Raw genomic sequence first — 12,757 nt, forward strand, 5'->3', positions numbered from 1 at the left:
GGAGGGGAATGAGGGAGAAAATTTGAAACTAGAAATATTATAAAAACAAATGTTGAAAACTATCTCTAAATATAACTGAAAAATAATAAAATATTTATATGTAAAAAACCCCCTAATCTCATGGGTCCACCTTTCTAGGAAAGCAGGGGCAACCCAGGGGATCTGGCCTGGAGGGGATGGAGACAGTTGATCTCAGGGACACTCAAGAACTAGTCCAGGGACAAAGGAGAAAAAGTGGATCTGGAACACATGACCTTTAAAACCAATGACAATTTTCTATGATGCAAATGTCCTCATTCAGCTGACCAAATAACTCAATGGCAGTTAAAACCACAGGCTTTAAATATAAAGCAGCCTTGAGTAAAAAGAAAGAAAGGAAGGAAGGAAGGAAGGAAGGAAGGAAGGAAGGAAGGAAGGAAGGAAGGAAGGAAGGAAGGAAGGAAGGAAGGAAGGAAGGAAGGAAGGAAGGAAGGAAGGAAGGAAGGAAGGAAGGAAGATTCATGAATGTGTTATGAGCTAAGCTCCTTACAGGGTCATCAAACTGAACACCTTCTCAAATTCAAACATGCCCTGCCCTGCCCCCCATCAAGGTCCCCCTAGCTTCAGTTCCTCAGAGAAAGGTGATATATGTTCCCAGACAAAGCTTCTTTATGCATCAGTGTATTTGGGGGCTTCCAAAAAGACTCAAACAGAATTTTTTTCCTCTGTAGAATACTTGAAGTTCCCAAAGTATTCATCAACTCTCCCTTCTACTAAATTCCTCTTCTCATAGAGCTCATTGTTTTATAGAGGTGACCTTGGACCCTCAAAAACTATCTTTCTTTCTTTCTTTTTTCCACTCACGGCTGCTTTATATTTAAAGCCTGTGGTTTTAACTGCCATCGAGTTGTTTGGTCAGCTGAATGAGGACATTTGCATCATAGAAAATTGTCATCAGTTTTAAAGGTCATGTGTTCCAGATCTGATTTTTCTCCCTTGTCACTAGACTAGTTCTAATATTTACAAAGTGTAAATACTGCTAGGTGTTTCCCAAGCTGAAGCAGCTTTTAGTTAGGACCTAGCAATGGAATCTTTGTCTTTCACTCAAAGACTGACCCAGCTCAGTTTGAAGGGGAGCATCACTGGCAGGTTAATCACCTGGTGATTTTTTCTTTTTTCTTTTTTGCCACAGCAATTTATAAAGCCATCTACTAAGGTGTGGAGAGTGGAAGGCAGGCAACACAGGGGAAATGTACCGATCTGTGTGATGCCATTGGAAATTCTGGTTGTAATAAAAATATTTAACTGATAGGGAATAACCTATATTACCATTAGGAACTTAATGCGTTGTCTTAAATTCATATTTTAGATGAACCCAGACAGAGAACTGGGCTTTGGGGAATGGTGGCACAGAATAGGAAAGTTTTAATTGACTGAGGAAGAGATAAAGGCACAACTAGACAGAGGTCCCATTGACGGAGTCTTTTTCTTTCTGTCTCTGTTTTTGTCTCTGTTTCACTCTGTGTTTGTCTCTCTCTCTCTCACCCATCTCTCATCTATAAAATGATTATAACAATATTTGTATTACCCATTTTTTGAGGAAAGTATTTTATTAATTGTAAAGCATTACAGACATTTGGATCACCAATGCAAGGAAGAGGGTAACAGTATACAAAATATATAATATATAGGGTGTTCAGAAATTATTCAGAACAGGGTCCAGAGAATCTCATCTACTCTGACCTTTCAGCAGGTTCATAGATGGGTACCCTGGCTCCTATTCCATTGTGGGAGCCTGATCACCATTCTCCAGCCCAAACACACACACATGCCCTTGGCTGAATCAGTTGTTGCTGCCCATCAGGCTGAAGGAAGGAAGGAAGGTGGGGGCAGAGGATGGCTAATATGAACTCCTACAATCAGAAGCTGAGAAAAAATAGAATGTCAAAAGCTGATGAATTCAGAAACTCCAGTCTTTTGTTCTTCCTGTTCTTGACTTGGTGTCTGACCTCTGACTTCATTTTCTTTTTCAATCTTGTTTCTTCTCTTGTGAATAGACCTTCAGCTAACTTAACACACAAGCTTCTCTCTCTCTCTCTCTCTCTCTCTCTCTCTCTCTCTCTCTCTCTCTCTCTCTGTCTCTGTCTCTCTCTCTCCCTCTCCTAAGGACTTTGGCTTATCTACGGTGGATTTTAACCAGGGCTATGCTGAAGCCAGCTCAAACCAGCTTCAGAGAGCAGATTGTTAAATTGTCAATGACCGCCCAAATATCAAAGACTTCAAATCAGAGATTGATTTTGCACAAAGCCAGCCACTGAGGCAGTCAGTCTGAGTAACCCCTCATTTGAACTTTGCCTGACCTTTCAGTACTTGGACAGCCAGCCTGCAGTTGAGGACAGTCTCTACGAGTGCTAATCCAAAACTAATCCAAATCTTTAGTGCTAACCCCATCTCCCTATGATGCTGTAAAAGTGGAGGAACTGAGGTGACACTAATATAATTTCCTTATTGAAAAACTAATCAGGATTGTCTTACTCTTACATGGAAATGGTTTTATTCTTGTCTATAAAAGCAGCACAATTTTAATTCAGAGACAGCTGTACTCCAACTTCTTGATGCCTTAGTGTGCTAATAAATTCCTTTTTTTCTTATTTCCTGGGTTTGTCTTATTGATCTAGGCCAGCCCGAACAAGATTTCTTTTTAACAATCCATTGTTTTCTTTATTGTCTAAGAAAGTGATGGAGAAAATGTCAATGAAGCAAATGAAACAGCAATATGTTGTGGTATTTTTTTTTCTGGAGAGCCAGTTGTTAAACATTTACCAGCACATCCTTGGTCTTATCCCTAAGTTGCATGAATTGCTGTGCTGGTTCCCAGTCTTGTCCTCATATATCTGAGGCTGATGTCCACCACAGAGAGCATCTAGGCTCCTCCTCCAACAGGATCCAGGCCTGGCTTGGACCTCAGAAACAACATGGCTACCACCATTTTTCTCCACCAGTTTAGTTGTAGGTATATGTGCACCTCCACAATAGTCTTTGTACAACTGCTGAGGTTGCAACCTTGGGGAAGAGTTGGCTCCTAGAAAAGATATTTGGGGTGCAGCTAGGTGGCACAGTGGATAAAGCACTGGCACTGGATTCAGGAGGACCTGAGTTCAAATCTGACCTCAGACACTTGACACTTATTAGCTGTGTGACCCTGGGCAAGTCACTTAACCTTTATTGCCTAGCCAAAATAAAGAATACTTGACCTGGGTTCAGATACCATTCTGCTTTGCTGTTGTTCAGTCACATCTTATTCTTTGTGACCCCATTAGGGGTTTTCTTGGCAAAGATAGTGGAGTGGTTTGCCACTTCCTTCTCCTGCTTATTTCTACAGATGAGGAAACTGAGGCAAACAGGATTAAGTGACTTTCCCATGATTACATAGCTAGTAAGTGTCTGAGGCCAGATTTGAACTCAGGTCTTCCTGACTCCAGGCCCAGAGCTCTATCCACTGTACCACCTTACTTCCCTATGGCACACAATAAGTGAAGTGCTTAATAAATGTTTGTTAATTGACTTAGAATCCTTCTCTTTCAAGGAGAGGAAAAGGAGGAAAGGCCCCCTTTGTTGGCTGCCTCCAGCCCTTTCCCATCCCTGCTATAACAAAATCATAGAATAATAATAACTCATGTTTGGGGTTGGCAGACTGAGGGCTGGGCAAGCGTCCTGGCTACCATTCGAGCTATGATTAGCAGTTTAGAACACACCCAGGTCATGCCCTGCTTGCTGTAAGATTACAGAAAAACAGACTATTGCTTTATTAAGTAATTAACCAATGAGGGAAACCCTTCCCATTTGCCTGGTCTTGTGTCACTTTAGACGCTTGGGCAGGAAGAAAATAGTCGCTGAACTAGTCAATGTTGATCTAGGACAGTGGTTCTCAAACTGGGATTCATGAGAGGTTTGGGAATTCGCAGTTTAAAAAGTAAGGCAAGGGGGCAGCTAGGTGGCGCAGTGGATAGAGCACTGGCCCTGGAATCAGGACTCCTGAGTTCAAATCCGGCCTCAGACACTTAACACTTACTAGCTGTGTGACTTTGGGCAAGTCACTTAACCCCAATTGCCTCACTAAAAAAAAAAAAAAAAAAAAAAAAAAGGTAAGGCAAGGGTGGCGTGGAGGAAAGGCTCATCTCCCCACTTCCTGTCCCACATTTCAATGGAGCTGGCAGACCCTGGAACTCTGGAATTTGCCTCAGGAACAGGACTTCTCACAGTCTCCAATGGCAGATCACATCTCTACTCCAGACTTGGATTATAGCTCTCTGTCCCTTCTTTTTTCTTTCTTTTTTTAAAATAATAAACATTTTTATTTAAAGTTTTGAGGTCCAAATTCTATCCCTCTTTCCCTCCCTCTTCTCCCCCCTCCCTGAGGCAGTAAGTAATCTTTCTGCCCCTTCTTCCCTTGAATCATATGGTTGCTAGGAAATATCTTTCTGACTTTGACCACATTGCCCACCATGGTCCAATGTCCTGCTTGTCAAAGTCAAGTGCTACTAATCTTGCCAGTCAGCTCTCTGCCCCTAGCTTCCCATGTCATCAACTTCAAGTCTCCATCTCCTTAGAGGGTAAGAAAATGAGTCCCATCTAGCTCTCAGGGGGAAAACATTCAATCTGGTATGTACACTGCCATTTTCATCCTCTTGGGAAGCTTCTTGACTACCAGTGAGAGTTTATTCCTCATATCCCAGGGAGAAGATGGGAATAATGATACCTTCACCACTCATTCCACTGGGTTGTTAGAAAAGCATACCTTAAAAGTATCTCACCAATATAGCCCATGTGACAGTGCCTCCGGCAGTTAGCTTTGTCTATTCTGCACTATCCTGCCATAATGGAGTGTTTCTGTCAGTATCCTAGGAGTCTACCACACCACTTTCTATATGAAGATTTCCTCCCCCTTTAGCTGCTCATGTCTACTCTCCCCAGTTACCTTGTACTCATTTTTAAAAAAAATTTTTAGATTAAATTTTTTTTACTGATTTTTAATATAATCTAGAAATACTTATTATACATGTACATTGTCTGCTCTGTCAGAATATAAGTTCACTGAGGGCAGGGACCATTTGATTTGTCTTTGCATCTCCAGGAGCTAAGAATACTTGGCATATAAAGACTTAAATGCTTATTTATTGATTGACTGAATTATCCAGGGGACATTATCCAGACCTAATTCACTGGAATTAACAGAATGTCTATAATCTGTCACTGAGTACTCTGCACATAGAAGATACTTAATAATTGCTGAATTGGAATCAGTAGTTTTGACCTCCATGTTTCAGTGTTTCTACTGTGCTTATCTGCAAATATATTTGTCATGAAGTCTAAACTCAGCTTGGCATTCAAGACCTTTCACACTCCAGTGAAAATCTACCTTTCCACCCTTATTCCTCTCTGCTTGCTTCAGACATATTGTGCTTACTCAATCACCTTAAATATCCCTGCTTAAGTAGGACCTGTTGCATGCAGAAGATTCCAGTGAGTTGGCACATAGAGCTTATTCATTCATGGGTATGTGGCTTGTATAAGCTTGATTGAAGGATGGCTTGGAGACAAGTTTACCATCTCTAAATGGTCCTAGGAAGCAGCAATTGTTTTTCCATAGGCTCCCATCACTGTCTATCCCCAAACTTTGGGATGCTATTCTTGGTGCACAGAGCCCGCCCTACAATTTAGGCCTGCTATTAGAGCTAAGGGATCTGCCCCATGTGGTGGGGGGCGGGGCTCAGCTTGTGGACTAAATAGACCAAGGATCATAAAAATGGGAGACTTAGCTTGAGATTCCCTAGAAGGCTAGAGGTTTGAGGCTCCTCCCTGCCCATTTGAGGATGTTTTCTGGTTGTGATCTGCTCCAGGTGTTGTTTATGACTCAAGCAGCGCTTCAGCCCCTTAAGTTCAAGTACAAGGCAGAACTGGGATGATAAGTACCTCCCAAGGAAAGTTGTAATGATCTGTACCTAATAGCACAAGCATGCTCCATGCTGTTTCCTCTAATGTCTTCTTCCCCACCTCTGCCCACTGCAATCCTCATCCTTCAAGATTGCCCTCGAGTGTCACCAGCTCCTTGAAACCTTTTTTTTTTGTGTGTGTGGGGCAATGAGGGTTAAGTGACTTGCCCAGGATCACACAACTAGTAAGTGTCAAGTGTCTGAGGCTGGATTTGAACTCAGGTCCTCCTGACTCCAGGGCCAGTGCTCTATCCACTGTGCCACCTAGCTGCCCCTTAAAGCCTTTCTTGATCTCTGCCACCAGGAGTGACCTCTCCCTGCTCTGAAACTCCAGAGTTCTGCTTGTACCTCTTAGGGTACTTAACCCACACCCTATGGCACTTGCCACATTCTGCCTCGTACCGTAGGCATCCAAAGGATAAGGGCTGTCTTATGCTTCTGTATTCTCCACAGTTCAGAGAGCAGGGCTTGCTGGACCTTCCCATGGTGCCTTGTTTGCTCACTCAAGCACTCAACATATCCTGTCACATGAGGAAGTATTGCATTGGAATCCCTTCTGCTACAGCAAGCCTTTCCTGATGCTCCTCAATTCTGGTCTTTTCCCTCTCTTGGTTATTTCCTACTTAACCTATATTTAGCTTATTTGTTCATGGTTGTTTGCAGGTTGTTTTCCCTATTAGATTGTGAGCTCCTTGAGGGCGGGGACTATCTTTGGTTTTTCTTTGTCTCTCCCGTGTTTAACACAGTGCCTGGCACAGAGTGGGCATTCGATAAATGCTTATTGACTGGCTGACTGACTCCTGAACTTGAGTCAATCAGACCAAGGCTTATATGTCCTTAGATGCTTCCAAGTGTGACCTTGGCTGAATCAACTCATTTCTCTGAGTTTCAGTATCTTCTTCTATAAAATGGGGATGATCAAATGAGATAATGTATGTGAAGCACTTTGCAAACCCTAAATGTGACCTCTTATTATTTTATATTACAGTAACGAATATATGCATTATTTTGCGATGGTGTATCATCCTGGAAGGAGCGCCGGCTTTGTAGTCAGGCAGTCTGGGTTCAAATTTCATCTCTGCTCTGTTATCTTGGGCAAGTCATTTAAACTCTGGGCAGCCTCACTTTCCTTCTCTGTAAAATGAGAGGGTTAAATTAGGTGATCCTTCCAACTCTAATTCCCAAGAGGCTATGATTTCTTTTTCTTTCTTTCTTTCATTTTTTTTTTTTTTAGTGAGGCAATTGGGGTTAAGTGACTTGCCCAGGGTCACACAGCTAGTAAGTGTGTGTTAAGTGTCTGAGGCCAGATTTGAACTCAGGTACTCCTGACTCCAGGGCAGGTGCTCTATCCACTGCGCCACCTAGCTGCCCCCGAGGCTATGATTTCTTGAAGGGAAAGACTGTCTTGGATCCTACCCACTCCCACTCCAAAGGAACCTAGCACAGGTCCTCAAATAGAGGAGGGGCTTAATAAAGGTTTTCTTATTGAATGAACAGTAGTTATCCAGTCTAGATTTATTGAATTGAAATGAATTTATTTATAGCAAAAAGCAGACACGTTTTCCACCCTCCCCAGCTTTGATCTGCATACTGTGCACATGTATACACACACACACACACACACACTCCTTTAAGTAATGAAAGAAAAAAATCCTTATAGCAAATGCCAATATTTACATAATACAATATTTCTGGAAGTTCCAGATTATTCCTCCCACCATCTCAATCTTCTCCTACTCTTGGCTTCTAGACCCGTAGTTAGAACACCCCAGAGGTCAACGGGAGAGTGACTATGTCAAGAACCATCTCGCCTGCCTCCAGTCACAATAATTTCCACAGTAACCAAAACACTGAGGTATTTATTTGCTGGGAGAGGAAATTCTGGGACCAACCATTGCTGGCTCTGGTATTTGCCCTGGCACAGGGAATGATGAAAGTCGAACTGGTAATTGTTGAATATTCTGCCCAATTCTCCTGTCACCTACCCCCAGTACAATGTAAGTTCCCTGAAGGCAGGACTATTTTTTGTCATCATGTCTCTGCCACTTAGCACATTAGTTGATTAAGCTGTGTCCAACTCTTCATGACCCAGTGGACCATACTTGTCAATGAGTTTTTCTTGGCAAAGATACTAGCGTGGTTTGCTATTTCCTTTTCTGGAGATTAAGGCAAATGGAGGGTAAGTGATTTGCTAAAGGTCACATGTCTAGTAAGTGCCTGGAGGCCAGATTTGACCTTAGGTCTTTCTGACTCCAGCTCCAGTGCTCTAGTCACCTAGCTGCCTTACTTAGCACATAACTCTCAATATATGCTTTCTTGCATTGAATTGAATTCACCAGTTACTCAACAGGAGCCAAGTCTGGTCCATCACTTCAGCCTCCTGCTGATGGAACTGGGTAACATCCAAAGACAGAAAAGAAGAGGAACAAAATGCTTGAAAAATCCACAAAATGGGTAATTGAGAGTTGATTACATGTCTTCATTATCTACAGCTAATGTTGGAAGTCCCAGAGTACAAGACTAATTGCTGTTTTCATCCCATATAGGAAGTAGCTTTGGGGGCTTTTTCTACTCAGTCTCCTAAAATATAGTAGGAACCTGGTGGGAAGCCCTAAAAATCCTCATAACCGACCTTAGACCTGGTTATGTCTACTAGAAAGTCACTTAATTCCTCTAAGCCTCAACTTCTCTAACTACAAAATGGGAGTGATAATAGCAGCTACCTTACTGGGTTGTTGTGAAGAACAAATGAAATAACTTGTGTAAAGTACTTTTGTTTTTTGGGTTTTTTTGGTGAGGCAATTGGGGTTAAGTGACTTGCCCAGGGTCACACAGCTAGTAAGTGTTAAGTGTCTGAGGCCAGATTTGAACTCAGGTCCTCCTGACTCCAGGGCTGGTGCTCTATCCACTGCGCCACCTAGCTGCCCCATGTAAAGTATTTTGGAAAGCTTAAAGCACTCCATAAATGCTAGCTATTATAAGGAGTAATTATTGAAGTGCTCCCCACTGTATCTCACTTGGAAGGCTTGTGCCTTCTCACTACATGACTAGTACAGAAGCCTTGCAGAAGCACTGGCTTGGAGTCCTTGGTTCTACCACTTACTGAGCTGTGTGTGCACACCTTTCTTCTTTCTTTGGTACAAGGATGGGATCTGGAGTCTCTAATGTTCCTTCTGGGTCCAATATTCTATGTGCTAAGGTCCCTTTCTCCTCAGATATTCTATGTTCAAAGTTCCCTTTGAGCTCTAATCTTCAATGTTCCATGATTTCCAGAAGGCACTTTGGGCTTTTCCACATTCTAGTGTGGCAAGTGAGAAGGAGGGAAAGATAGGAATAGACCCTGGCTAGAAACCCCCAAGACAGTGTCCACTGGAAAAGGTGCAGGGGGGATTGCAATTTCTACAATCATCAGGTCATAAAATAATTGAATAAAGGTGTAAGGAATGATCTGAGCATAAAGTGGCAGAAAATACATGAACATTCAAAAAACTGAGGGGCCGCTCCTCTATAAGTCACCAACTATGTCCACCCTGGACCTTGACAAAGCTCTTCCTGAGAAATGTCCAGCTCTGAGGGAAGTTTTGTGGATGCACCAAAAACTGTTGGGCTGGTGGCTGCTCTGAGGTCCCTGTATTTCACTTGGGGTGAGTAGCCTAAAAGAGGGTCTTTTAGGACAGTGAAGTGAGAATAGGATGGAAAAAGGGTTAGAGCCCCCTATGCCCTGCTCAGGCATACTTCTTCATCCTGTGGCAAGCTGCTTAGCCTCCAGAATAAAGATTGTATGCTCTGAGGCCCAAGGCTGCTCCCCTCCAACCCCTAGGCAATGGGCATTAGGCTGGCATTCATGGGTTTGGCTCATAGATGGACAACTGCTGTCTGCTCAGGTCATAGCAATGGCATGCTGGCTTCTTCTCAGGAAACATTTCACACAAAGGAAATCCCATGATTCCCTAAACCAAGCGTGTATTCCTGTTGATCGAGAGGACTGCCAAGCTCCCCAAAGCTCATCTAAGAAACTTTTATGTAGGTGTTGCCTTCATGTTCGCAGTCTGCCATGTTGGACTGGCTTGGGCTCAATACACCACCAGAGCTGGCCTTTAGGTGAGGGGATCCTTTCCATTTCTCTGAGGTGGAGCCAAATGGATCTTCACAGTCCTGAGGAAGGAGAGACACACAGATTCCCAGAGACGACTCTTCCTCCAAATGGCTCTCCCCCAGAAACTCCACAGAAGAGGTCATTGGCACGCTATTCTCTGGACTCTTCATTATTTCCGGGGGGCACAAGCTGGTGGCTTTTGTGAGAGGATGAGGCATTGTTTCTGGGAACTCAACCACACAGTTACATTTTGTGCTCTGGGCATTGCCCAAGGGTTTATAATTTCCATCTGGACTTGGGCATCTCTTCAAGTGCCCACAGAGGTGACATGTCAAGGTGGAGTAGACTATGCCACTGCTGAAATCTACCTTGGATTCTTCAGGGGTGTCGTCATGCTTCTCGGTGCCATCCTGGCCCAATGTCAGAGCATGCTCTGCTATTTCTTCCCCTGTTGTCTCCTGGGGACCATACATCTTGAGGAAACTGGAGGGCACGGGGCTATGCTGGTGTTTCTGAGCGATAGCTTCTCCTAAATCCAGGCCAAAGGTAAATAGTGGAAGCGGAGTCACCTCCTCCGCCTCTTGGCTAGGAGAAGCAAGGTTTTCTAAAGGCCTGTATCCCCCTTTCTCTTTTCCAGACTTGGACTCCTCGGTAGAGGTCTCTGGAGGGTAATTTAGGAGACTTGCAAAGGATCGATACCCAGATTCCCCGGGGACATTAAAGCTAGCTGCCTTATAATTCTGGTCATTGCCTTGCTTTACAGCATTGTCAAAACACCGGTAGCCCGATGATGTTAAAATGGTGGGGCAAGTGACAGCACCTTCTTGTCTGAGAACCCTCTGTCTTAGGATCTCCTCCCAGCTCTCTCCCTCTGACTGAAGCAAAGAAGACGGCTCGCAGTCATGGGAAGAAGAGGTTTGGGAGTCCTCTGAGCAGCTAACCCCATGCTGTAGATCAGGGTCTCCGTGGCACAAGGCCATCTGTTCCTGTGAACAGTTGGATGAACCTAAGGGAAGGCTCAGCTCTTCCTCAGTCCTGGACAAAGATTGGGCCAGGAGGCTGTTGAAGCTTCGATAGGCAGGGTTATCATCAACAACCTGGAGTACCTCTGAAATGGATGCATTTGCTAAACCTAAGGCTGACGCAGAGTCCGGAGTCTGGGCCGCTGAAGGCAACTGCCACTGCTCTTGGTGGGGCTCAGGAGGCTGTCTGACCTTGGAAGAAACAGCATCCATGCAAAGACTCTGGCAGACAGTGTCAGATCTCTCAGAAATGTGTGGAACACTCAGGCAACCATTCTGGAAAATGGGAGAACCCAGCCTGGCAGGACTGTCCCAGCAGTGGCTTGGACTTTTGCTTTCATTTGGTGGTGACTCAGTTGCATCTGTCGAGTCCCTGTATTTCCTCGATGGCTGGTTGGAACATGACATAAAAGTCTCCTCTTTTATGATATCAAAGAACAGTGTCTGGCCAAACCTGGCTTTGAGTGCTTCTTTGTTCTGTATGAAGCTGTTTGCGCTGTTCTCTGGGGATGGAGAGAAGGATACATCATCAGCGTCCCCTTTCTCACTTTCCACCTCAGCCTCACAAAGCTCGACTGACTGCACCACACTGATCTGTTCTGGTATCAAGACAGCTCTGCAGGCTTCCATTGGCCAGCTTTCTAGTTTGCTTCGGAGAGGGAGATGAGTGCCCTTAGAAAAATCATGGGGCTCATTTTTCCCTCCTGAGTCATGGCTAAACAAACAGGGAAACAACTTGGAAAGGCATGTCTTCCAGTGCCTATTTTTTTGGAGAGAGGGGAAAAAAAAAAAGATGAGTTAATGCAAGGGGACTTTGTTCAACTTTTAAGCATTGTATATGTTTGCAACTATGTCACATTTGCATAGTACTATAGGTTTTACCAAGAGTTTTCCTTGTGAGTTAAGACAAGTAGGTTTGAGCATCATAAAATGGCTGGTTTTGGAGTCAGAAGCCCTGGCTTCTTGCTAGCTGTGTGACCTTGGACGAGTCACTTAACTTTCCTGAGGTTTCTCACCTGTAAAATGAGGGTGTTGAACTCGATAATCTTTAATGGCTTTTCCAGCTCTCAATTCTATGATTCTATGCTCTGAAGCACTAATAATTAAAGAAATGCAAATTAAAGCTTTGCTGAAGTTCTACCTCATATGGAAAAGCTGACAAAAAGGTGAAAAATTACTGATGTAGGAGGGCCTGGGGAAAAACAGGCACACTAACACACTGTTGGCAGAGAATTTAGAATTATACCCCTAGAGTTACTACACTGTTTCTATTCTTTGACCTAGTGATAACACTAGTAGACTCATACCGTAAAAAGATCAAAGAGAAAAATGACCAATATGTACAAAAATTAGATCTTTATTGGGTTACCAAAAACTGGAAACTGAGGAGGTGCCCATCAGTTGGGGAATAGCTGAACAAATGATGGTATTTGAATGTAATGAAATACTATTGTCCTATAAAAATGATGAAAAGGGTGCTTTCAGAGAAACCAAGAAGGGGTCTTATGAACTGACTGATGCAGAGTGAAATAAGCAGCACCAGGAGAACAGTTTGTACAATAACATAATTATAAAAACAAATAACTTTGAAAAACTTAAGAACTCTAGAAGAGTCATCATAAAGAATGCTATCTACTAGTCAGAGATCAATGGACTTGGGGTACAGC

General features: G+C 43.4%; 1 protein-coding gene across 2 annotated transcripts in view; it reads right to left on the bottom strand.

The window, feature by feature from the left end:
* Positions 1-8,834: 8,834 nt before the first annotated feature.
* IL4R (interleukin 4 receptor) overlaps positions 8,835-12,757 on the bottom strand; it is a 66,538-nt gene continuing 62,615 nt past the window's right edge. For both annotated transcript variants that reach the window (XM_043979688.1, XM_043979689.1), the window contains one exon: positions 8,835-11,850. In XM_043979688.1, coding sequence (XP_043835623.1) covers positions 9,981-11,850 — 1,870 coding nt within the window. In that variant the 3' untranslated portion in view covers positions 8,835-9,980. The remainder of the gene's footprint in view (positions 11,851-12,757) is intronic.

This window comes from Dromiciops gliroides, chromosome 1, assembly GCF_019393635.1.
Source record: "Dromiciops gliroides isolate mDroGli1 chromosome 1, mDroGli1.pri, whole genome shotgun sequence".
NCBI classification, from domain to species: domain Eukaryota; kingdom Metazoa; phylum Chordata; class Mammalia; order Microbiotheria; family Microbiotheriidae; genus Dromiciops; species Dromiciops gliroides.